Genomic DNA, 26,858 nt, shown 5'->3' with positions numbered 1-26,858 from the left:
CCCAAAACCAACAGGAAGTGACATAGTAATGTTTCAAAATTAACATAAAGCGGCCAATGAATAGAAAATGAGACGTAAATGCTGGAAAATCAACAGGAAATGATTCAAACTGCACAGGAAGTGACATAAAACCAACAGGAAGTGACCCAAAATCAACAGGAAGTGACCCAGAAGTGTCCCTGAAGCAACAGGAGGTGGCCAATTTACAGAAAAAAACCCGATAACCAACAGGAAAAAATCCAAAATATACAGGAAGTGCCAGGGAACCTACAGGAAGTGACCCAAAAATAAACATGAAGCGGCCGAAGTGTTGAAAGTGACTCAGAAATTATCCAAAATTTACAGGAAGTGACATTAAAACGCTCCAAACCCAACAGGAAGTGACCCAGAAATGCCTCAAAAATCAACATGAAGCGGACAATGAGCAGAAAGTGATCTGGAAATGATCCAAAATGTCCAGGAAGGCACATGGAAATGCCCCAAACCCAACAGGAAGTGACCCAAAATCAACAGGAAGTGACCCAGAAATGCCTCAAAATCAACATGATGAGGCCAAATGTGCAAAAATGACTCAGGCATGATCCAAAATTTACAGGAAGTGACATCGAAATGCCTCAAACCCGACAGGAAGTTCCAGAAATGCCTCAAAATCAACATGAGGCGGCCAATTAGCAGAAAGTGATGCAGAAATGATCCAAAATTTACAGGAAGTGACATCCAAATGCCCCAAACCTAACAGGAAGTGACCCAAAAGCAACAGGACGTGACCCAGATATGCCTCAAAATCAACATGAAGCAGCCAATGAGCAGAAAGTGACTCGGAAATGCTGCAAAATATACAGGAAGTGACATAGAAATGCCCCAAACCTTACAGGAAGTGACCCCAAATAAACAGGAAGTGACACAGACATGCTTCAAATCAACAGGAAGCAGCCAATTGACAGAAAGTGTCTCGAAAATGCTCCAAAAAATAAACAGGAAGCTAGTTGGAGAATTTTTTATGTCAATTCAATGACTTTAATGGGAACGTGTTTACGGGGCGGCCATGTTTGTAGGGTCAAAGTAAGGTCTTAAGGTAATGCTTCTGCTTTGGATTTCAAAGAGTTTATAACTAACAGACATCCAATCCATCTGATGCAGAAGGCTGGCAGTGAACGAATGTTGACTCTTCACTGTCGTCATTCCCGCTTCAAATGGATTGGACATCTAGCGCCGTTAATGGCAGCCAAATAGCTAAAAATTAGTTTGTACTTCATTTGATTGTTAATGCATTGGTTTCAATGGGAACGTCCCCTCAGGTCAGCCATGTTGGTAGGGGCGACGAGAGCTCTTTTCATGCTAGTTTTTCACTTCTAATCCCTTTACAGTGATATTTTCAAGTAGAGAAAGCAGGACAACAGCTGTTTTTCCAATGATTTATTTCATAAAGTGACAGTTGTAGACGGCGAGTTGTCTTAGCAAATTGGACGTCAAGTCTCGGAGAGAGTCGTCATTCAAAAGAAATTTTTCACAGCGGCCATAGCTTGATCTGCAACTGAGAAAGCAGGGCAAAAATTGGATGGATTTGTCGGCAAAAGGCGGCCAAGTCGAGGACTCACCACTTTCATCCTTGCCTCCGTCGTTTCCGCCCGTCACGGCGGACACCAGGTTGCCGACGTCGAAGCCTCCATCGCTCTTGCCGGCGCCGCCGATGAGCGAGCCAATGTTGAAGCCGCCTTTCTCTTCATCACTCTTGCCGCCGATTAACGAGCCAATGTTGAAGCCGCCTTTGTCCTCTCCCTCAGACTTATCCTCGCCTCCTTGGAATAGGTCCTCTGCAAAAAGAGACGAGCGCCACCAGTTGCTGAAAATTGCACTCAAATAAAAGTAATAATTGCTACCGAGTAGGCTAACTGCTAACATTGTTTGGTTTATTTTTAAAACGATGTCATCAGACGGAGTAACAGTAGCCTTTCTTCTGCTGGCGAAAGTTATTAGCACATGAGCTAAGCTAACGTACTAATGTGGCATTAAGCTTTGTGAGAAGGAGGGAAAAGTAGGCTAGCAAACTTGTGTAGTCTGCTTACAAAAGTGATTAGCACATGAACTTAGCTAACGTACTAATGTGGGATTACCTTTGTTCGAAGAAGAAAAAATGGAAAAATGGGCTAGTGAATTTGTGCTAAGCTAATATACTGTAACTACTAATCTGGCATTAGTTTTGTGAGGAGGAGGAAAAAAGTAGGCTACCCTGCTAACAAAAGTGATTAGCACATGAGCGAAGCTAAGGCGCTAATGTAGTATTAGCCATGTTCGAAAGAAGGGAAATGGAAAAACAGGCTTTTGAACTTGTACTAAGCTAATGTAACTACTAATGTGGTGTTAGCTTTTTTTAGAAGGGGCAAGCAAACTTGTGTAGTCTGGTAACAAAAAGTGATTAGCACATGTGCGAAGCCAACGTACTAATGTGGTGTTAGCCATTTCGAAAGAGGGGGAAATAGAAAAAGAGGAAGTGACCCAAAATCAACAGGAAGTGACACAGAAATGCCTCAAAATCAACATGAAGCGGCCAATGAGCAGAAAGTGACTCAGAAATGATCCAAAATGTAGAGGAAGTGACGTCGAAATGCCCCAAACACAACAGGAAGTGACCCAAAATCAACAGGAAGTGACCCAGAAATGCCTCCAAATCAACATGAAGCGGCCAATGAGCAGAAAGTGACTCAGAAATGATCCAAAATGTAGAGAAAGTGACGTCGAAATGCCCCAAACCCAACAGTAAGTGACCCAAAATCAACAGGAAGTGACCCAGAAATGCCTCCAAATCAACATGAAGCGGCCAATGAGCAGAAAGTGACTCAGAAATGATCCAAAATGTAGAGGAAGTGACATCGAAATGCCCCAAATCCAACAGTAAGTGACCCAAAATCAACAGGAAGTGACCCAGAAATGCCGGAAAATTAACAGGAAATTATCCAAAATGTACAGGAAGTGACATAGAAAAGCCCCAAACCCTACAGGAAGTGACCCAAAATGAACAGGAAGTGACCCAGACAAGTTTTCAAAATCAACAGCAAGGAGTCAATGAACAAAAAGTGTCTCAAAAATGCCCAAAAAAATTAACAGTAAGCTAGTTGGATATAATTTTTATGTCAATGCATTGACTTCAATAGGAACGTGTCCATAGGGTGGCCATGTTGGTAGGGGCTAAGAAAGGTCTTTTTTAAACACTTCTGCTGTAGATTTCAATGAGTTTATAACTAATAGAGTAATAGCGAACTTGTGCTAAGCTAACAGAGCTACTAACCACTAATTTGGTGTTTGAGGAGGAGGGAAAAGTAGGCTACCCTGCTAACAAAAGTGATTAGCACATGACCAAAGCCAACATACTAATGTTAAATTAGCCTTGTTCGGCGGAGGAGAAAATGGAAAAACAGGCCTTTGAAGTTGTGCTAAGCTAACGTAACTACTAATGTGGCAATAACTTTTTCAGAAGGGACAAAGGTGAAACGTAGGCTACTCTGCTAACACATGATTTGCACAATAGCAGAGCTAATAAACTAATGTGGTATTAGCTTTGTTAGAAGGAGGGGGAAATAGAAAAACAGGCTTGTGAACTTGTGCTAAGCTAATGTAACTACTAATGTGGCATTAACTTTGTGGGGTGGCGTGGCTCAGTGGTAGAGTAGTTGTCCCCCAAACCCAGAGGTTGTGGGTTCAATTCTCCGCCCTGATGAACACGCCTAAGTGTCCTTGAGCAAGATACTGAACCCCACGTTGCTCCTGGTGCTGTGTCACCAGTAGGTGGATGGTGAGATAGTGTAAAGCGCTTTGAGCGCCTTGAAAGGTGGAAAAGCGCTGTATAAGTGTAACACCATTTGTTCCAAGGAGGGAAAAGTTGGCTACTCTGCTAACAAAAGTGTTTAGCACTTGAGCGAAGCTAAAAATCTAATATGGGATTAGCTTTGTTTAGGATGGAAAACGGGGAAAAGTAAACTAGCAAACTTTTGTAGTCTGCTAACAAAAGTGATTAGCACATGAGCGAAGCTAATGCACAAATTTGGTATTAGCCTTGTTCGGACGAGGGAAAATGGAAAAACATGCTCGTACATATTTGCTAGGCTAATGCAACTGCTAATGTGCCGTTAACTTTGTTAGAAAATTGGGAAAGGTAGGTTACTCTGCTAACAAAAGTAATTAGAAAATGAATGAAGCTAACGTACTAATGGGGTGTTAGCCTTTTCGAGGGAGGAGAAAACGGAAAAACGGGCTTGTGAACATGTGCTAAGCTAATGCAACTGCTAATGTGGCGTTAGCTTTGTTAGGAAGAGGAAAACTGGGGAAAAGTTGGCTACTCTGCTAACAAAAGTGATTAGCACAATAGCAGAGCCAAATAACTAATGTGGCAATAGCTTAGAGAAGCAGCTATTTTCAAAGTCACATGAACAACACTGTTCTTTACACCTCTACACAAGTAAAATTGATAAGTACGGAGTGGTAAAACTACTCTTAGAAGTACATATTTATCAAAAAGTTACTCAAGTAAATGCAACAGAGTAAAAGTAGTGAAAAGAATACAGAAGTACTGAGTAACTGTTGATCATTTATTTTTTTCAAACAATGTCATCAGTAGACTAGGCAAAAATGGTACTCGAGTACTCAATTCACAGTAGTAATCCCCCCCAAAATTACGTGAGTAAATAAGTATCCCGCGAGAAGAATACTCAAAAGTTCAGCAGGGCCGAGAACCAAAAGTGGTATTTGCAATGTGGCAAAATGGATTTTGCCATGTGGCAAAATGGATTTTGCCATGTGGCATTTTTTTGGCATGTGGCATAATAAATTTTGCCAAGTGGCATTTTTTTGCCATGTGGCAAAATGGATTTTGCCACGTGGCAATTTTTTTGACATGTGGCAAAATAGATTTTGCCATGTGGCATTTTTTTGCCATGTGGCAATTTTTTTTGCCAAGTGGCATTTTTTTGCCATGTGGCAAAATGATTTTTTTCATGTGCCATTTTTTTTTTCATGTGGCAAAATGGATTTTGCCATGCGGCATTTTTTTTGCCATGTGGCATTTTTTTTTCATGTGGCAAAATGGATTTTGCCATGCGGCATTTTTTTTGCCATGTGGCATTTTTTTCCCATGTGGCAAAATAGATTTTGCCATGTGGCATTTTTTTCCCATGTGGCAATTTTATTTTGCCATGTGGCATTTTTTTTGCCATGTGGCAAAATGGATTTTGCCATGTGGCATTTTTTTTTGCCATGTGGCAAAATGATTTTTGTCATGTGGCATTTTTTTTCCATGTGGCAAAATAGATTTTGCCATGTGGCATTTTTTCCCATGTGGCAATTTTATTTTGCCATGTGGCATTTTTTTTGCCATGTGGCAAAATGGATTTTGCCATGTGGCATTTTTTTTTGCCATGTTGAAAAATGGATTTTGCCATGTGGCATTTTTTTGGGGGGGTATGTGGCATTTTTTGGGCATTGTTTTTGGGTATATGGCAGTTTTGCAGGCCATGCACGTCCATGCCTTTGATGGCCATGCACGTCCAAATTTTCCATTTATGGTCAAAAATCACAGCCACACAGTTTTTTTTTTTTTTTTGCAATGTGGAAAAATTGATTTTGCCATGTAGCATTTTTTTTGCCATGTGGCAATTTTTTTTTGCCATGTGGCATTTTTTTGCCGGCATTTTTTTTTTTTGCCGTGTGGAAAAATGGATTTTGCCATGTGGCATTTTTTGGGGGGTATAGGATTTTTGGGCATTTTTGGTGGGTATATGGCAGTTTTGCAGGCCATGCATGTCCATGCCTTTGACGGGCATGCACGTCCAAATTTTCCATTCACGGTCAAAAATCACAGACACACGTTTTTCTGCCATTTAAAATGAATGGAAATGACACGGCAAAAAAAAATGCCACATGGCAAACAGCACTTTTGGTTCTCACTGTCTCTCCAAAAGTTGCCAGAAATTGTACTCGAGTATGAGTAGCATTACTTCAAAATAACATGACTCAAGTCAAAGTAGTCATCCAAAAATGTACAAGTCAAAAAGTATTAAGTAAAAGAAATACTCAAGTACTTTTTTGTTTAAACTACTTGTGTACTTCTCGGCAAAAACTGGACTCAAGTAAGAGTAGCGTTACGTAACGGTAAAAGTAGTCATCCCGAAAGGAAAAAAAGTATTTGGTGAGACCAATACTCAAGTAGGCAAAAATTGTACTCAAGTATGAGTACTTCAAAATAATAAAGCAGTGATCTTGAAAAAAGTCCATATATTGGACTACTACTACTAAATTACTCTTAGAAGTTTTTTTTTTTTTTCAAATGAACAGAGTAAATTGAACGCACCGCCCGTCGGTTGACCTGAGACGTTCAATTAATCAGAAAATTCCGACTCACCGATTTTATCTTTGGCGACTTCGACCAAAACTTTCTGCCCAATATCGCTTTGGAGAACTTTGTCCATGTTAAGTCCCTGAAGAAGTTTATCTGCCATGTTGTTGACGGATGACGGGCGGAGGGCGTGAGCTGGTTTTTATAACCGCAGCGGAATTCGGAGCGGCGGGCGACGCCCGTTCGAGGAATCGGGCGGGCCCGACCGGAGGTGCCACTTATTGACTTTCACACGCTCTTTGAACACGCTCATTAAACCCGCGTGTCTGGATGACATTTCGTGATGAACCACACCCGAAAATAGCGCGACTTATACAACGAGAAATACTGTACTTTTATTTTGTAAGGTATGAAGTCATTGGATTGATGTCCAATCCATTTTGAGTGGGAGGATTTGCGGACACGTAAGAGGTCACTTCCTGTTGATTTTGAGACATTTGGTGTTCACTTCCTGTTAAGTTTGCCATGTTTACAGTGACAATGAGGGTTTCTATACTATTTTAGGTCACTTCCTGTTGATTTGGAGGCATTTCTGGGGTCACTTGATGTTTTTTTGTCATGTTAACAGTGACAATAAAGGGTTGTATTCTGTTTCAGGTCACTTCCTGTTGATTTTGGGTCACTTCCTGTTGATATTGAGGCATTTCGTGGCCACTTCCTATAAATTTTTGCCATGTTAACAGTGACAATAAAGGGTTTTGTTCAATTTCAGGTCACTTCCTGTTGATTTTGAGCCATTTGGTAGTCACTTCCTGTTGTTTTTGCCATGTTTACAGTGACAATAAAGGGTTTTATTCCATTTCAGGTCACTTCCTGTTGATTTTGGGTCATTTAGCGGTCACTCAGGGTTAATTTTGCGAGGTTTACCATGACAGTCAAGGTCTCCATTCTATTTCAAGTCCCTTCCTGTTGATTTTCGGTCACTCCCTGTTGATATTGAGGCATTTCGTGGTCACTTCCTGTTAATTTTCCCATGCTTACAGTGACAGTGAAGGGTTGTATTCTATTTCAAGTAACTTCCTGTTGATTTTGGGTAACTTCCTGTTGATTTTGGGACATGTTAGGGGTCACTTGTTGATTCTAGGTAACTTCCTGTTGATTTTGAGACATTTAGTGGTGACAAAGGGTTAATTTTGCCATGTTTACAGTGACAGTAAAGGTCTCTATTCTATTTCAGGTCACTTCCTGTTGATTTTGGGTCACTTCCTGTTGATTTTGGGTCATTTAGTGGTCATTCAGGGTTAATTTTGCCATGTTTACAGTGAAAGTAAAGGTCTCTATTTCAAGTAACTTTCTGTTGATTTTGGGTCACTTCCTGTTGATTTTGAGGCACTTGATGGTCGCTTCCTGTTACGTTTGCCATGTTTACATTGACATTAAAGGGTGCTATTCTATTTCAGGTCACTTCCTGTCGATTTTGGGTCACTTCCTGTTGATTTTGGGTCATTTAGTGGTCACTCAGGGTTAATTTTGCGATGTTTACAGTGACAGTAAAGGTCTCTATTCTATTTCAAGTAACTTCCTGTTGATTTTGGGTCACTTCCTGTTGATTTTGGGTCATTTAGTGGTCACTCAGGGTTAATTTTGCGATGTTTAGTGACAGTAAAGGTCTCTATTCTATTTCAAGTAACTTCCTGTTGATTTTGGGTCATTTAGTGGTCACTCAGGGTTAATTTTGCGATGTTTACAGTGACAGTAAAGGGTGATATTCTATTTTAGGTCACTTCCTGTCGATTTTGGGTCACTTCCTGTTGATTTTGGGTCATTTAGTGGTCACTCAGGGTTAATTTTGCGATGTTTGCAGTGACAGTAAAGGTCTCTGTTCTATTTCAAGTAACTTCCTGTTGATTTTGGGTCACTTCCTGTTGATTTTGGGACATGTTAGGGGTCACTTGTTGATTTATGGGTAACTTCCTGTTGATTTTGAGTCATTTGGTAGTCACTTATTGGATCAGGGTCACTTGCAAAATTTTGGGTCACTTCCTGTTGAGAAAATAACTTTTATTTTTACTTTTATGACAAAAGTATTGTTAAAAGACTTATTTTTACGTTACTTGAACCAGAAACGGTTCGGTTACGCGGTGCTTCCGACACGAAACCGAGGCTAGCCTAAGTCGGGCGTTTATCTTTGTTGCTCGACGCGGCCCCGAAACTGCCCCGAAGACGCGACGCTGGCGCCTAAATCGTATTCGTCGTCCGCCACGGTGGTCCTCCTGGTCAGACCGGGTATGCAAAAAGTCCAGAAGAAAGTCTTGCGCACGGCGGCGAAGAAAAGCGCACTCTTGGATTGCGGCTCTTCCAAAGCTTTGAGATTGGAGTGGAGCTCCCTCAGCAGGACGCTGTCGAAAGCGCGCCCGTCGGACAGCGAGGCCTCCAGCAGCTCGTCGTCAAACTCCCGCAGGAGCTCCTCGATCACCGCCTCGGTGATCCTGTCCACGGTGTAGACGTCCACCTCGGTGATGACGCAGAGACGCGGGTCCCGCAGGACCTTGTTGGACACGCGGCGGATGATGGGCAGCGTGTCGCGGGAGAGGACCGCCTTCTTGTGGAGATTCTGGAGACGCGTGAGGAGACGCGCCACCAGCACCGCCATCAGCGACGTCACCATCTCCTCCAGGACGGAGGGAGACCGGTAGGTGGTCACGTCCACCGTGGGTTCCTTCACCGAGGTCCGCCATGAACCTCTCTTCTTGGATGCGGGCCTAAAAAAAAACCCCACAAACATTCAAAAACACCAATGCCCTACCACACCCTTATCCGACCTATCTTCCCTTCTTCTAATCCTTTGGTTGCCTGCTAGCAAATATGGTTAGCTTGCAAAGGTAAACTCCTGCAGTTCACTTCTTATTGATCTTGCGACTTTTTGGGGTCATTTCCTGTTGATAACAGGTCACTTCCTGTTGATTGTGGGGCAATTTAGGGGTTATTTCTGGTTTATATCAGGTCACTTCCTGTGGATTTTTAGGCATTTGAAGGTTACTTGTTCATTTTGGGGGCAATTCAGGGTCACATCCTGTTGATTTGGGGGGATTTTTAGGTCACTTCCTGTTAATTACTGGTCACTTCCTGTTGAGTGTGGGGCATCTTGGGGTTACTTGTTCAATTTGGGGCATTTCAGGGTCACTTCCTGTTGATTTTCAGTCACTTCTTGTTGATTTGGGGGCATTTTGGACTCACTTCCTGTAGATAACAGGTCGTTTCCTGTTGATTGTGGGGCATTGCAGGATTACTTCCTGTTTATATCAGGTCACTTCCTGCAGCTTTTTAGGCATTTGAAGGTTACTTGTTCATTTTGAGGCATTTCAGGGTCACTTCCTGTTTATTTTCAGTCACTTCCTGTTGATTGTGGGGCATTTTTGGTTTACTTCCCATTTATATTAAGTCACTTCCTGTTGATTTTTAGGCATTTGGGGGTTGTTCATTTTGGGGCATTTCAGGGTAACTTCCTGTTGATTTGGGGGTATTTCAAGGTCACTTCCTGTTGATAACAGGTCACTTCCTGTTGATTTCTAGTCATTTGAGGGTTACTTGTTCATTTTGGGGGCAATTCAGGGTCACTTCATGTTGATTTTCAGTTACTTCCTGTTGATTTGGGGGCATTTTGAGGTCACTTCCTGTTAATTACTGGTCACTTCCTGCTGGCTGTGGGGCATTTTGGGCTTACTTGTTCATTTTGGGCATTTCAGGGTCACTTCCTGTTGATTTGGGGGCATTTTGGGGTTACTTCCTGTTGATAACAAGTCACTTCCTGTTGACTGTGGGGCATTTTAGGGTTATTTCTGGTTTATATCTGGTCACTTCCTGTTAATTTTTAGGCATTTGAGGGTTACTTGTCCATTTTGGGCATTTCAGGGTCACTTCCTGTTGATTTGGGGGCATATTAGGGTCACATCCTGTTGATTGTGGAGCATTTTGAGGTTACTTGCTGTTTATATCAGGTCACTTCCTGTTGATTTTTAGGCATTTTGGGGCTACTTGTTCATTTTGGGGGAATTAAGGTGTCGCTTCCTGTTGATTTGGGGGAATTAAGGTGTCACTTCCTGTTGTTTTGGGGGCATTTCTGAGTCACTTTCTGTTGATATTGATATTGGTTTTCAGCCATTTTGGAGTCACTTGTTGATTTCGGGTCACTTCCTGCTGTTATTGGCTCACTTCCTGTTGATTTATGGGCATTTTGGGCTCCCCTTCTGTTGATATCAGGCCACTTCTTCTTGATTTCAAGTCCCTTTCTACTGTTTTCTAAGGATTTCTGGGTCACTTGCTGATGATTTTGGCACCTCCAGACTCTCGTCTTGCTGATTTTGTCGCACAAAACACTCCATTCCTGTTGGTATCGGTTCATTTCCTGTTGATGTTACGCGGCCTAAGCCCCGCCTCCCTCCATTGAGTGATAAGACAAGAAGTTTTAGCATCGCAGCTTGGAAAATTAGCACTTGCAGTTTAGCATTTCAAATTAGCTTTCATTTATTGTGCGATCAAATGACTGACGGGCTTACTTGGAAGATGAGCGGAGCGGCGAAGGCCAGGCCTCGCGTACGGCGCCAGAAGGCGGCGTGTCGGACTGGCCGCCGTCCATCTCCGGAGCGGGCTTCGACTCCGCGCTACTCTCCGATTCCGGAGTGGTCTCGGACTCCGGAGTGGTCTCGGATGCCGCGGTCAATTGTTGTCCCTGTCTGGAGGCGGCAGAGGCGGGTGGTAAATTTTGGCCTGATATATCAGCTGACCTTTCCTCTAGCTCCACCCACTTCTGGCTTCCTGTGCGAGGGCGCGAGGCGGACGCCCGTTGGGGCCGCCCCCTGATGGCGGGGCTAGCGCTGATTCTTCCCTTCTGTTCTCTGCCCCCACCCGCGATGAGCGCGTCGATGTCGCTCAAGCAACCGTAGACTTCGTCGGCGCGGCTCCCCCTGGTGACCGGTTCCATCTTCAACCAGAGGAGCAACTGCTGCACGAACTTGGTGGAGGTGTCCTCCACGATCTTATGCAGAACTTCGATGTTCTCCGCCTTCTCCTGGTCCACCTCCAGGATGAGCGGCTCCGAGTATCTCCTCCAAACCGCGTCCGACGGCACGGCGGTCCGATTGTCCGTCATGAAGTCGTAGATCTTCCCCGCCAGCTCCCGCGAGAACTTATCCGCCTCCATCCGGAGCTCGTCCGGGCCCGACTCCCCGGACGGCGGAGACACCTTCTCGTAGACTTCCTCCAAACTCGAGCGGATCCCCTGGAAGTCCAGGAGGTTGTCTTCTTCATCCTCTCCGCGACGGGACGTCTCTTCCCGCGTGCGCATGCAGCGACAGCGGACTTTTTGCAGGTCGCTCACCAGCTCCTCGAACTTCTTCTCGCAGAAGTTGAGGAAGTGACGTTTGCGCGAGGATTCGTCGCCGCTCGAAGGAGAGACGCAGGATTCGAAGAAATCGCACAGCTGATCCTTGATAAGGCCCAGGTCGAAAAGAGGGGCGGGAGAGTCCTCGTCGGACGTTTCGGGGTAGTGCAGGTCCTCGATGATGGTCTCCACGATTTCCGCCGCTTTCTGACGGAGGTCGCAATTCGCCCTGATGGGCAGAGTAAAACATTTCAGAAAATGACAAGCAGTACTCAGTTTGGACATTTAGGGATGTACATAGTTTCTATGGGGTGTACTCAATCTTGTTGCCAGGGGTTTAGATATTAATGGCTATTTTAAAAAATTATTTTATAGGGGAAAATAAATGAACTCTATTATATAAGCTGCACACAGACTACTTTTCATTGTGTCAAAGTGTCATTTTGTCAGTGTTATCCCATGAAAAGATATACTTAAATATCTGCAGAAATGCCAGGGGTGCACTCACTTTTGTGACACGCTGTACATACCTCGCTGCCTAAATACTGACCTAACCTACCTGACCTTCCTAGCTAGCTTCCTAGCTAGCTAGCTACCTACCTACTTACGTAGCTGACTACCTACCTACCTTGCTAGCTAGCCAGCTAGCTACCTACCTAGCTACCTATCAGTCAATCGATCTAGCTAGCTACCTACCTAGCTACCTATATATCAATCGATCTAGCTAGCTAGCTACCTAGCTAGCTAGCTACCTACCTTGCTAGCTAGCCATCTACCTAGCTACTTACCTACCTATCTATCACTCAACCTATCTATCTATCACTCAACCTATCTATCACTCAACCTACCTACCTACCTACCTACCTACCTACCTACCTACCTATCTAATCTAGCTATCTAATCTAGCTATCTAATCTAGCTATCTAATCTATCTATCTAATCTATCTATCTATCTATCTAGTGACCGACCTAGCTGCCTACATAGCTAAATACCTACCAACTTACCTACCTTGCTAGCTAGACAGCTAGCTAGCTACCTAGTTACCTATCTACCAATCGATCTAGCTAGCTAGCTAGCTACCTAGCCAGCTACCTACCTACCTATGTATCAATCAATCTACCTAGCCAGCTACCTACCTACCTATGTATCAATCAATCTAGCTAGCTAGCTACTTACCTACCTACCTAGCTAGCTACCTACTGACCTTGCTAACTACTCACCTAGCTAGCTACCTAATGTAGAGAAATATTTCTGATAGTTCACATATATTCTTTCATTACTTTAAAACGATATGTATTTCAATCTAGGTTATTTACTTACTGTATTATTTGGTTTGTGACCAGAAGACTTGAGGGGTTTAAGACCCTCTTAGAACTTTGTAATCAATCAAGTGCATTCCTGTCTTTCCACTTTATTACTGTAAGAGGGGGCAAATAGGCCAAAGGAATGTTTGCCTTGATGACATCTCACCATTTGTTACCAGTTAACAGAAAGTTTTTATCTTCTGTTCGCAATGGAACGTGTTGTTTGGTGTGTCAATACATTATATGAATGCCTTAGTTACGCCCACTGGGAGTGGGCTCACTTGTTCATTTGCATATAGACTTAAAAGCTGATGTGCCCTGAAAGCTGGGCCCTCCCTTGAACCCAAGAATGACCGAAAGGTGAACAGAGACAGGGGGCCCAGACCGGTCTGTATTGTCTAATTGTTTTGTCTCATTGTTGTTTCAATATGTCTTACTGTTCTATGTTCTGTTTTGTTACGTTTTGTCATCTTGTTATTAAATGTTTACCTTCTTCTGTCCAATCGAGAGAATAAAAGAATTTGCAAGTAGAAGATGTCGGCCTGGCTGTTTATTGCAGCACACAAAAAATAGAAACTTCTACACTAACTATCTAACTAACTAGCGACCTACCTACCTTGCTAGCTAGCTTCCTACCGAGCTACTTACCTACCTGCTACGTGGCTACTTATCCAACCTAGCTAACTAAGTACCTACCAACTTACCTACCTATCTACCTACCTACCAAGCTATCTACCTAAATATGTACCTAGCAACCTAGTTACCTACCTTGCTAGGTACTTACCGACATAGCTGACTACGTACCTACCTACCTATCTAGCGACCAACCTACCTTGCAACCTATCTACCTACCTAGCTACTTTTTTACCTTGCTAACTTTGTACCTACCTAGCTAGCTACTTATCTACCTACCTATCTAGCTACCTGCCTACCTACCTAGCTACCTACGTAGCTGACTACGTACGTACCTACCCACCTAGCTACTTACCTACCTAGCTAGCGACCTGGCTACTTACCTACCTAGCTAACTTTCTACCTACCTAGCTACCTACCTATCTATCTAGCCACCTACCTAGCTAGCTAGCAACCTACCTGGCTACCTACGTAGCTGACTACATACCTACCTACTTACCTAGCTTGCTACTTAGCTACTTACCTACCAAGCTAACTTTCTACCTATCTAGCTACCTATATATCTAGCTACCTAGCAAGCTAGCTAGCTTCTTACTTACCTTTCTTTTCTTGGTTATTATGACATTTGCCCTCCTAATAATATGATGTACATTAATATTATATATATTTCATATTCTGATTTTTTTCCCCAAATCATTATATGATATAAATCACACAATATTTTAGCTTTTTTCTCATAATGTGATTTTTTCTCATATTCCAATTAACCGCAACATTTTCTCATATTGCGACATTTTTTTCTCATAATATGATTTTTTCTCATATTCCAATTAACCGCAACATTTTCTCATATTGCGACATTTTTTTCTCATAATTTTCTGACTTTTTTTTCATTGACCGACCTGAGCGCCATGGACTCATCCTCTCCCTCGGTCCACTTTCGCAGAATATTCATCACGGCCTCCGTGGTCTCCTCCCTGTCGAAGACGCACGCTCCCGCCGATTTGGCGGCGGCGGCGGCGGTGGTGGCCGAGGAGGCGGGAGTCTTGCGAGCGTCCTTCTTCCGGCACCTTCTGAAGCACTTGGTATAGAAGGCCATCTTGCTGAGGTAGACCTTCAGAGAACCGCAAGCCAGCATGACCATCTTAGCCAGGACGTCGATCTTGGTGAACGTCCCCGGGACGTAAATGAGCGGCGCCAGGCGACTGTCGGCGTCGGTGGCCGTGCTCAAGGTGTCGCGGACCCTCTGCGAGACCTCCTTCTTGAACAGCGAGTCCAACTTCTGCGAGCTTTCGCTGCGCTGCTCCGGGACGCTGAGCGCCGAAGCGAAGGCGCCGTTCAGCCCGCCTTCCACGTTCAGCTTCATTTTTTTGCCCACCGCGCTCCGGATGCGCTCTTTGAACTCCGGGATGATCACCCGGATGGTGTCGGCGCACAGCTTCTGGGTGATCTCCGTGCACATGTCGGCCAGGATCAGCTGCGTGTCGGAATCCACCGTCCCCGCCGCCAGCATGCTCCACTGCGCCGGGGTGATGCGGTCAAAGTATTTCAGGACGATGGGGTGGATGACCTCCGCCTTGATGGAGAACTTGTCCGTCTCCATTTTAGCCTCGGCGCGCCGGGGCGGAAGCGTCGCCCCGTTTTGCCCGCCGGGCGTGCCCTTTGAGGCCTAGGCGATGTCGCAGAGGTCAACATCACATAAAAACGTGATGTCGAAAGGCTTTATGACACGGAATCGCACTGTTATGTCATGGCTGAGTATGTGATAGCAATTGTAAACAAAGGAAATACGAATTTTTAAAGATGGGAGCTTTGTTGTGATGGTTGCTATATCGGGTTCACTTCCTGTTGATTTTGGAGCAGGTTCGGGTCACTTCCTGTTGATATTGGGTCGCTTTCTGTTGATACGGGTCGCTTCCTTTTAATATTGGGTCACTTCCTGTTGATTTTGGGGCAGGTCAGGGTCACTTCCTGTTCATATTGGGTCACTTTCTGTTTATTTTGGGGCAGCTCAGGGTCACTTCCTGTTGATTTGTGGTCACCTCCTGTTGATATTGGGTCACTTCCATTTGATATTCGGGCAGGTCATGTTCACTTCCTGTTGATTTGGGGTCACTCCCTGTTGATATCGGGTCACTTTCTGTTGATACGGGTCACTTCCTGTTGATATTGGGTCACTTCCATTTGGTTTTGGAGCAGCTCTGGGTCATTTCCTGGTGATGTCAGGTCACTTTCTGTTGATATTGGGTCACTTCTATTTGATTTTCGGGCAGGTCAGGGTCACTTCCTGTTGATTTGGGGTCACTTCCTGTTGATATTGGGTAACTTGCTGTTGATACGGGTCACTTCCTGTTGATATTCGGGCAGGTCAGGGTCACTTCCTGTTGATTTGGGGTCACTGCCTGTTATTGGGGCATTTTGTAGTTACTTCCTGTTGATCTGAAGTCACTTCCTGTTGATTTGGGGTCACTTCCTGTTATCGGGTCACTTCTTGATTTTTGGGGCAGCTCAGGGTCACTTCCTGTTGATTTGGGGTCATTTCCTTTTGATATTGGGTCACTTCCATTTGATTTGTGGGCAGGTCAGGGTCACTTCCTGTTGATATTGGGTCACTTTCTGTTAATACGGGTCACTTCCTATTGATATTGGGTCTCTTCCTGTTGATACAGGTCACTTCCTGTTGATATGGAGTCACTTCCATTTGATTTTGGGCCAGGTCAGGCTCACTTCCTGTTTATTTGGGGTCACTTCCATTTGATTTTCAGGCAGGTCAGGGTCACTCCCTGTTGATATTGTGTCACTCTCTGTTGATATGGGTCACTTCCTGTTGATATTGGGTCACTTCCATTTGATTTTGGGGCAGGTCAGGGTCACTTCCTGTTGATTTGGGGTCATTTCCTTTTGATATTGGGTCACTTGCTGTTGATACGGGTCACTTCCTGTTGATATTCGGGCAGGTCAGGGTCACTTCCTGTTGATTTGGGGTCACTGCCTGTTATTGGGGCATTTTGTAGTTACTTCCTGTTGATCTGAAGTCACTTCCTGTTGATTTGGGGTCACTTCCTGTTATTGGGTCACTTCTTGATTTTTGGGGCAGCTCAGGGTCTCTTCCCGTTGATTTTGGGACAACTCAGGGTCACTTCCTGTTGATATTAGGTCACTTTCTGTTGATATCGGGGCACTTCCCATTGATTGTGGGGCATTTCAGGGTCATTTCCTGTTGATTTTGGGACAGGTCAGGGTCACTTCCTCTCATCAGGTCACTTCCTGTTGATTTGGAGGCACTTCCCGTTGCCCAAAAAAAAAACACGCAGTGAGCCCTAATTGCTCCAATTCAACAGGAAGTTATCCTCAAGTACACCTGCTCGTAGTACAAGTACATGTAAGTACACTAACTAGTAGTACAAGTACATACAAATACACTTGTAGTACCAGTACACACGTACACATAGTGCCAGTTCACGCAAGTCGGCGTACTTGAAGTACAAGTACACGCAAGATAATAAAAAAATTGAATTTCCTTTAAAAAAAAAACAAAACAAAAAACATGACCAATCTGCCATTTTTTAGTAGATACTGTACAATAATAAATACTGTAAATAAAAACCTTGATTTGTACAGATTGAAAGCTGCACGTCGTGCTGGTTGAGTAATGCCGCCCTCTGTCGGCAAACCGTGCGCCTATCAGCGCTCGGGACTCTATCCGGAATTCCCCGCCATCTGCGGGGCTTTCCGCTCAGATTGACAGGCGGGCTGTTGCCATAGCAACAGCTCTCTTTCTGAGTGGCCGCTTCCGCTAAACGCTTCTTCCTTTCAAAATTCTTCTCAATTCCAAATAAACTTGGGCCATTTTGAATCCCGAATCCATAAAGTTTTCGGTTAAAACTTGACTTATAACCTAGCTGCGAAATGAAGCGCAAAAAAAGCGGAACACGAGTGTTCGCGCGGCAAACGTTCCACTTCAAAACACTGATTTTGAAATCGCGTAGAGGAAATAGATGTGACTGTTTCCTGCTTTCTTTTTCCACTCGCCACAGTTTTTAAGAGTATCAACAACAAGCAAAGACAGGTAAACTCCCTTTTTAAAAGTATTTAATCAACATGAATCAATCTAAATACCATACAAAACAACACATATTTATACAGAATCCATAAATAATTGTTTGGTTTTCAGTACGCACACAGAAGGATGACGGAAGCCCAGTTGATCAACGGATACGACAACGACGTGAGTTCTGATTTTGACATACGAGCAAATAATAAATTGAAAAAAAGGACTACGAGAATAATGTTCATTTTCCTGCCACTTTATAGAATACGAAATACCTCCCAAAAAAACTTTTTTTGTCCTGATTCCCTTCCTCTTTTTAACAAACGAACAAGAAATAACCAGTCAATGCCTCCATATCAACAAGAAGTGACCCAAAATGTTCATTTGCCCCGCCCAGTCCGAATGGATTGGACGTCTAGTGAGGGCTGCCAAATAATTAATTATGGGGCGTTTACAGATGGCTTCCTGTTCGTTTTTGCTCACTGAACAGGAAGTGACACGGTAATGTCCCGCAAAAATTAGGAAGTGACTCAGAATCAAAAGGCAGTAACTAGGGTTGTTCCAATCATGTTTTTTTGCTCCCGATCCGATCCCGATCGTTTTAGTTTGAGTATCTGCCGATCCCGATATTTCCCGATCCGAAGTTTTTTTTTGCTCCCGATTCAATTCCAATCATTCCCGATAATTTTTCCTGATCATATACATTTTGGCAATGCATTAAGAAAAAAATGAATAAAACTCGGACGAATATATACATTCAACAGTACATAAGTACTGTATTTGTTAATTATGACAATAAATCCTCAAGATGGCATTTACATTATTAACATTCTTTCTGTGAGAGGGATCCACGGATAGAAAGACTTGTAATTCTTAAAGGATAAATGTGACTTTGTATATTGGGACTAAAGATTGCCATCGAGTGTATTTATTGAGCTTTCAGTAAATGATACTGTAGCCATTTAACTGTTCTGCCCAAATGCATGATGGGAAGTGCAACCATGACCGTGCGTAGTGGCACCAATTGATATATCTTCTCTGCGTTGGGAAATAACATAGGGTGTTAAGAGAAAGATCAATTACTACCTTTCTTCCCCACATTGCTTCCCACAATATTTCTAATCGTAGGGAGAGGGATTGTAAGGCTTTAGCCAATTAAAAAAAAGCTCAAAAGGCTGCCAAAATTCACTCTACTCATTTTACACTGCCTTTTAGCTCTATATATAGGTAAAACGGTGCCATTACAGATTGAACGCGACAATGCGTGAGTGGGTCGTGCAGCGCATGTGTTAATTGCATTAAATATTTTAACGTGATAAATTTAAAAAATTACCGCCGTTAATGGGATAAATTTGATAACCCTACCTTAAAGGGTATGTAACGGCAAAGGGGGTGTGAGACATCAATAGAACCGTTATGTGCCAAGATAACAAATATTGATAAAGTTAACAAAAAAATCAATCAGATTAATGAGCAATTATCGAAAATAGATCGAAAATGACCAACATTTCCGAAAGTGTTCCGGAAACAGCCGAATGGGGCGGCGACGTCACACCAAGTGATTGACAGTCGAGGCGGAGCCAGGTGCCATTGTTTTTTAACGACGAGAGAGTAGCGTTGGGGTTTGTTTGACCAAAACATCACAAAAGTGGTTGAAAACTGCTGTGCTATGTGGTGTACAAATAGTTATTTATTGGAATATAGTATCCATGAGTTCCTGAACGCGAAAAAAAAAGCTGGACTACACAGACAATGGGTAAAGTTCGTCCGTGCAAAGAGGGCTAATTTTCTAGACACAGCCTCCGGCACGCTTTTCTGTGGTGCGCATTTTCCACCTCAAAGCTTCTCGAACTATGGACAAGAGAAATCAGGTTTTGCTAAAAAATTGCTGCTGAAAGGAGATGCGGTGCCGACCATACAGGTGCAGCCACCTAAATGTCCCGAGATATCAAGAAAGAGGACGATGACTGGTAAAGGACGCTAAAGCTAAGCAAAGGAGGGGAGCAGCCAAGCTCGAAATGGCCAGAGTAAGTACTCTTTTATAATAAAAAAATGTCACGCATTGGATACAGGACTGGACACATGTATAAAATATCGTTCGTAAAATATATAGAACAAATCCTCTGATCCCATTCATATTTGTGTCTTGGCAGAGCGAAAAGCTATGATAGCGCAATAAATGATCATTATTCTATGCATTCCTTTATTTTGCAGTCACGGTGTATCAGCTTCACAAAAAGAAATGCAAAACAAATCATTGGTGTTTCCCACACGATCTGCTGCCGATGTTTCATTAGTGTCATTGCTCCCCTCGATGACCGTTTCATTACGCTGCATTGGCGTTCGTTTGGGCTCAAATTGGTAACCTAAAACACCGATTAAAGCTTCGTAACTCTCCTCGTCACCATTAGATGAACATTCGTTACGTCGGATTCGTCGCTGAAACTAAAAACAAAATTGTCTGCCATCATCGCCGCCATTCAGTATTAAAGCACTGAGCCTTTTTCTTGTTGAAGAAACACCCCTCACTGTCAATTCTGAATTCTCTTTTATTGACAACGAGGGGTGTTTCTTGATGAGGGAACCTGGAATATGTGTAGGACGAACACAATGCGACAGCAATAACAGCTCAAAACACCGCTAATTCTCCCCTCGCTAGAAGGAATTATATTGATGCAGACAGGCGCTGCCCCCCTAGTGGCCGGTGGCACTCTCTTCACTTGTGGTGACGTCACGCACACAATCTGCCAGATCTCGGGCGCCGGCCGTTTTAGCTTGACAATCGAGCCAAATTTCTCTCATTTTCTTGTGTGTAATTACACCAAGTGGCATGATATGAATACAAAAGGCATGCGTTTAGGGATAAATGATGGAATATTAACATTTTCCTAGGGCATGATATACTCTTTAAGCGACCAACTCTCGCAATCAGTTCTCCCGGACAGTCCAGAACAAATGGCGGGACGCCCTGCCCCAACACAAGGAACACTGGAGAACGCCCGATATCCAACTGATAACATGACTGATAAGACTCCGAAAGCCCCTTTGACGCTGAGGTAGCAAAATCCACAACCCTCGTTGCCCAGTAACAGTAACTCCCGAATCCTGCTGTCCAATCCACAAACAGACAATAATCTTAAACAGTGCTGCAACGATTAATCGATTAACTCGAGTATTCGATTATAAAAAAAAAAGATTCGAATTAAATTTTGCTGCTTTGAGTATTCGTTTAGTGACGTTATAATGGTTTGTTTTGAAAGTGTTTGCATTTAGTTTTATTGATTTGGGTGGATATACTGCCCTCTACTTCATTTCACGTGGCTAAATCCAGCCGCTCCCTGTTAAGACCAACATAAGCCAAGTTTTTGTTTGAGCTAATGTTTTTTAGTGCAGTCGTAATTTAGTTTATAGGTATATTTGGCAGTTTTTTTTTCTTGTGGGAATATGTGTCTGGACCATTTGTTAGGAGCATTGTTTAAAAAAAAAAGTTAAGCTCTTATAGCATTTAAGCTAGCGGACTATAGCCAATTGTTCTTTTGTTGTACATAGATCCTCATTTATTTAAAGTGGCATTATAATTGTTGAGGTGGTTGCAGCTCAACGTTGCATTCATAGGAAGAACTGATGGAGAATAAGTTGTCTTTTAGCCAAAACTCGGCGTATTTAATTTCCATTGACATGCGGATACATCCTCTCTCATTGCTGTCTTCACAGGCAATCCCACAAATCAAAGTCATCAAAGTCAAACACAAAGAAGTAATAAATGTAGCACTTTAGACAATTAAGTCCCATCCTGCCATCCTGTGGCGAAAAGATAATATGTCAATAATAACAAGCAATAGGAGCATTATTTCCACATCAACTGAGGACACATTTATGAATACAAAACATTTCCTCCACCATTTCTCTCAACAATAATGGTTTGTTTTGAAAGTGTTTGCATTTAGTTTTATTGATTTGGGTGGATACACTGCCCTCTAGTCAACTTCATTTCATGTGGCTGAATCCAGCCGCTCCCTGTTAAGACCAACATAAGCCAAGTTTTTGTTTGAGCTAATGTTTTTTTTTAATGGATTCGTAATTTAGTTTATAGGTATATTTGGTAGTTTTTTGTGGGAATACGTGTCTGGACCATTTGTTAAGAGCATTGTTAAAAAAAAAAAAAAAAAACCCTTAGCATTTTATAGCATTTAAGCTAGCGGACTTTAGCCAATTGTTCTTTTGTTGTACATAGATCCTCCTTTATTTAAAGTGGCGTTAAAATGGTTTGTTTTGAAAGTGTTTGCATTTAGTTTTATTGATTTGGGTGGATACACTGCCCTCTAGTCAACTTCATTTCACGTGGCTGAATCCAGCCGCTCCCTGTTAAGACCAACATAAGCCAAGTTTTTGTTTGAGCTAATGTTTTTTTAATGCATTCGTAATTTAGTTTATAGGTATATTTGGCAGTTTTTTTGTGGGAATACATGTCTGGACCATTTGTTAAGAGTATTGTTTAAAAAAAAAAAAAGTTTGCATATTATAGCATTTAAGCCAGTGGACTTTAGCCAATTGTTCTTTTGTTGTACATAGAGCCTCATTTATTTATTTTTTTATACTGTTTGAGGCTCAGCTCAGGTATTTTATTTTTTTATGTTCCTTATCCGATTACACAATTATTCGAACTAAGTACTTCATCGATTAATCGTCTACTGAAATAACCGATAGCTGCAGTCCTAATCCTAAACAACGCCCGAACACATCCTTCTTCCCGCCCGCCCCGCGAGAGCCTTCAAAAGACTGAATGTTTAACTAAGCATTGCCATTTTTTTCTCGGGAACCTTTTGTTGACTTGTGATATGGTGACCTAGGATCCTTGCCTGGGTCCCTCTCTGCTGTATGATTGCTGTCGACTCAGAATAAATGGTCATTTTGTGTTTTGCAGCCTTTTTTCAGCTTTCAAAATGGAGTCAGTACAAGGGGTTAAGACTAAGGTGAACGCACTGATTTTTCCCTTTTGGCCTGGTTGTCGGGGTGCCGCCAGGCCCGGGTCGCTGGAGCCACGTTAACGCGGGTCCGGCGGTTCGGCTGGTGTGATTCCGGCAATCTGACTAAAAGGTCAGATTCCTTCACCTACTGGTAGTACAAGCAAGTACATGCACTTTTAGTCCCAGTACATGCAAGTACAGTTACTGCGATTCAAATTGCGCTATTACGAGATTATAGTGCACATTTTACGAGATTAAAGTCATCATATTACGGGATTAAAATTGTAATAAATTGTAAAATGACGAAAAAAAAGTTATAATATTACTGGGGGAAAAAGTTGTACTGTTATGAGATGAGAGTTTTTCCCTCGTAATAATATTTACAGTGGCGTTGTATTAGGATTTGAGTCTCATAATGTTATTATTAATGTTGCACCGATACTGATACCAATATCGGCGGGGGGGCGGGGGGCCGATACGGCACTAAAATGGTGGTATCGGTATCGGCCAGTACAAACAAATAGGGCGCCGATACCATTTACTGGTATCACCTGAACGCAGCCTTCTTTCTCCTGACACTGACTACACTGTGTGTTGTGTGATGACACGTGATCACTTTGCATGCCAGGCAGCTATCACTATTGGCCTGCTCCAGACCAATGAGAGCGGGCCAATAGCCGATCTTAACCAATGCCGGGACAGCTTTTTCATATGGAGGAAAAACAAACCAGGAGAAGAAATGTCGGCGGTCTAGAATATTTCAGCATAGAAACTGTCGAGTACAATGGCAGCATGCAAGATTTGCAGCCTGATAGTTTCGAGAGGTGGAGTTAAATTGGCCAGTTTCAATACCTTGAACCGGATAAAACATTTGAAGACGAAACATGTGAAGGAACACAAAGCGTTTGAGGCTGTAACAGCAGGACTGCTATAGGAATAGGAATGGAATTTTATTGTTATCATCATCGGTATCATTGACAATCACTGACAATTACAAATTTTGATATGATTTGCCCGAAGGAACCGAAGAATGAGGACAAAGGCGGACCAGTTTCCCGTCCCCCATACAACTAAAGACGCACATTCAGGCATGGAACATACATCAAAACTGTACAATAACACAATCAACAATCTGAGTTTAGTAACTTAGCGTCCAGTCAATTAGTTTCAGGGCGTACGTCATGTCCCTGACATTTTTGCATCTGTTTGCTGTGGAACATTTTGTTGTGGCTATGTGTGTGAAGTGGTTATGTGTTATCACAGCTGGTGTGAGTAGCAACAATTGGCGCATACAGAGGTCACTGTAACAGTTTCATCAGACATGAATGTATAAACAACATGCTGTACATATTTTATCCCAAGATTAATGTCTCCACAACGAAAACATGCTTATTACTCGTTTTGTACAGTATTCGTGTCATGTTATGTCCGTGCAAATTAAAGTCAGAGCATTTGTTATCTTTAGTAGATAATCCTTAGTGTGTTCGAACCGTCCACATCGACGAGTTGTTATACTGGTCGGCTGTGTAGTATTTACAGTTATCCAGCCATTGTGGTCAGTTGGTCAAAACTCGTAATAGCTTTGATCTTCATATCTTGCGTCTTGACAGGATCCTGCAATCCGAGACCCCGTGTTGGCTATTTTCCCAGCTTTCTTGAGTTGACATGCTTTTCTTGCAATTTCGGCATTTCGGCGAGTCAAGTTGTCATTCGACCCTTTCAGGTGGCGGCGCTAGTTAAGCAGGACAGTCTTGGTCTTGTGGTCTGCCAGCTCCATGAGCACCGTCGCCGGTCCTCTCCCCCCAGATGGGAGCGGAAGGCAGCGACGGATGTCCAGCGGTTCCATGTGTATTCCATACTCTGTCAAGTTGCGCCACTGTGTCCCCTGGGCCAGGCGTCAGTTGTAATCCAGAAATGATGAGCTCATTTGCGCGTCGGCACTGGTCGAGGTCGTCAGCCAAAATTTCCAGCTTCTTGATGCGAACATCTCTCTCCTCGACCGCCTGCTTGAGTTTCTCGTTTTCAGCGCGAATTAAATGGAGCTCTCTGACGATTTCTTGATTCTGGTTTTGAATCAAGCCAGTCAAGGAGACCTCCAACTTCTGTATGGAGGATTTTATTTCATCCAAGTCTCCAGGTTTCAAATTCTTTGGAGCCATACTGGGAGTCGAGCTTGCTGGCCCTGAGCGCTTATCGGTTAAGATAAGAGAGTGCTTCAGGAGTGCGTCTGTACGCGTTGAAAGCTGTGCAGCTATCCAGAGGAAGTGGGCTGGACTGGAACAACACACCTTGGTCAGTTCACTTCGTCTACTTTACTTTTATTGTCTTTTACTGAAAGAAATGCCGCAGTAATTTGAGACCTGTTTCAAAACTTATGAAACAAAATCAAATCAAAAACAAAAAACTTGCATCAAACGTGCTGTAGAAGTAAGCAAAGTAAGCTAAGCTAAGTGGCTAAATTGTGTGTGTCAGAGAGAGAGACTCATTCGTGCGCTGGTTGCATTTGTGCATTGCAATAAAGATGGAGTTATGTTGCTGCTGGTGCACAGAGAGGGAGGCTGATAGAGAGACAGGATGCTGTGATATTGTTATTATTTGTATGCAATAAAAAGTTGTACTGGATTCACTTTGCATGAGTCTTTTTCCTGTAAGCAGCAGCCGGACAAAGCCATGATAGCAACGATTTCACATCCAAGTATGTAGTGCTTTATAAATATATTTCAAACAGAGTGGTATCGGAATGGTATCGGTATCAGCCGATACTGCACAACCAGGTATCAGTATCGATACCGGGGCCAAAAAATGGTATCGGTGCAACACTAGTTATTATACTCCTAATATTATGACTTTTGTTTGATTTCTTTTGGTTGACCATAAACACTCCGTGGCATCAACGTGCTAACAGCAGTTGTCAATTATCTTTGGACAGTTCCAGTTCAACTTGTCGCCGTACGAGTACCTGCCGCCGGTTGACGTCAAGACTGAAGCGTACGTGCCTGAGACAGGTACTCCGTGATGATTTCATACTTTGGCTGAATCTGTGATTTAAACTATACTTGGTGGCGACTTGTATCATGTTCATATATAGAATTTGACATCTTATGAAATGTTATACAGGTCCATATAGTATATTTATATAGCTAATGAAGAGGCAGTTTTGGCTCTACCTAGTGTTGGAACTGAGAAGTGCAAGTCAATGTACTTCACACTCGTTATTGCACACTGACTTCTTGTCTTGGCATTTTAGCACACGGGCCCTACATTCAAATAATTGAGGAACCCAAACAGGTGAGCATCCGAGTCTCAGATTCGAGAAGAACACGAATTGCCGCGCTCACCCGCCCTTCGCCTTTTCTTTTTTCCCTCCCAGCGCGGCTTTCGCTTTCGTTACGAGTGCGAGGGTCCGTCCCACGGGGGACTACCGGGAGCATCCAGTGAGAAGAACAGGAGGACGTACCCCACCGTCAGGGTGAGGACGCATGTCTTTTTCTGTCGACTTTCTGTCAAAGTTACCGGATATCAACAGGAAATTACCCAGAAATGTCCCCAAATCAACAGGAAGTGACCTTATATTAACAGGAAGTGACCTCCAAATATCCTCGCATCAACAGGAAGTGATCTGATATCAATAGAAAGTGACCCTGAAATGTCCCCAAATCAACAGGAAGTGACCCCAAAATGTCCCTGAATTAATGGGAATTGACCTTATATTAACAGGAAATGACCTCGAAATGTCCCCGCTTCAACAGGAAGTGACCCGTAAAATGCCCCCAAATCTACAGAACGTCACATGATATTAACAGGAAGTGACCTTGAAATGGCCCCAGATTAACAGGAAGTGTACTGATAACAACAGGAAAAGACCCTGAAATGCCCCCAAATCAACAGGAATTGACTCCAAAATGTCCCTGCATCAACAGGAAGTGATCTGACATCATCAGGAAGTGACTCATAAAATGCCCCAAATAAACAGGAAGTGACCTAATATCAACAGGAAGTGACCTGATATCAATAGGAAGTCACCCCAAAATGTCGCCCCAAAAAACAGGAAGTGACCTTGAAATGTCCTTGCATCAACAGGACGTTACTTGATATCAACAGGAACTGACCCGTAAAACGTCCCCAAGTCAACAGGAAGTGACCTTACATAAACAGGAAGTGACACTGAAATTTACCTCATATCAATAGGAAGTGACC

At 43.1% G+C, this 26,858-nt stretch overlaps 2 protein-coding genes across 2 annotated transcripts in view; one reads left to right on the top strand and one right to left on the bottom strand.

The window, feature by feature from the left end:
• Nucleotides 1–26,858, top strand: part of LOC130922681 (uncharacterized) — a 78,490-nt gene that overhangs the window by 26,613 nt on the left and 25,019 nt on the right. The window contains exons 13-23 of the mRNA XM_057847593.1: nucleotides 8,607–9,054; nucleotides 10,889–11,040; nucleotides 11,121–11,980; nucleotides 14,590–14,728; nucleotides 14,876–15,172; nucleotides 15,252–15,330; nucleotides 17,633–17,712; nucleotides 17,818–17,871; nucleotides 25,591–25,666; nucleotides 25,909–25,949; nucleotides 26,032–26,130. Of these exons, the coding sequence (XP_057703576.1) occupies nucleotides 8,607–9,054; nucleotides 10,889–11,040; nucleotides 11,121–11,980; nucleotides 14,590–14,728; nucleotides 14,876–15,172; nucleotides 15,252–15,330; nucleotides 17,633–17,712; nucleotides 17,818–17,871; nucleotides 25,591–25,666; nucleotides 25,909–25,949; nucleotides 26,032–26,130 (2,325 nt within the window). The remainder of the gene's footprint in view (nucleotides 1–8,606; nucleotides 9,055–10,888; nucleotides 11,041–11,120; nucleotides 11,981–14,589; nucleotides 14,729–14,875; nucleotides 15,173–15,251; nucleotides 15,331–17,632; nucleotides 17,713–17,817; nucleotides 17,872–25,590; nucleotides 25,667–25,908; nucleotides 25,950–26,031; nucleotides 26,131–26,858) is intronic.
• Nucleotides 1,407–15,467, bottom strand: LOC130922601 (uncharacterized). Its single transcript, XM_057847452.1, has 6 exons — nucleotides 14,546–15,467; nucleotides 11,131–11,934; nucleotides 10,882–11,058; nucleotides 6,392–9,087; nucleotides 1,599–1,814; nucleotides 1,407–1,534 (listed from the first exon to the last, which is right to left on the bottom strand). Exons 1-4 carry the CDS (start codon nucleotides 15,244–15,246, stop codon nucleotides 8,508–8,510), a joined length of 2,262 nt encoding a protein of 753 aa, XP_057703435.1. The 5' UTR covers nucleotides 15,247–15,467; the 3' UTR covers nucleotides 1,407–1,534; nucleotides 1,599–1,814; nucleotides 6,392–8,507.

This window comes from Corythoichthys intestinalis, chromosome 10 (genome assembly GCF_030265065.1).
Source record: "Corythoichthys intestinalis isolate RoL2023-P3 chromosome 10, ASM3026506v1, whole genome shotgun sequence".
Taxonomy (NCBI): Eukaryota; Metazoa; Chordata; class Actinopteri; order Syngnathiformes; family Syngnathidae; genus Corythoichthys; species Corythoichthys intestinalis.
This window is presented reverse-complemented; position numbering and strand designations above follow the sequence as displayed.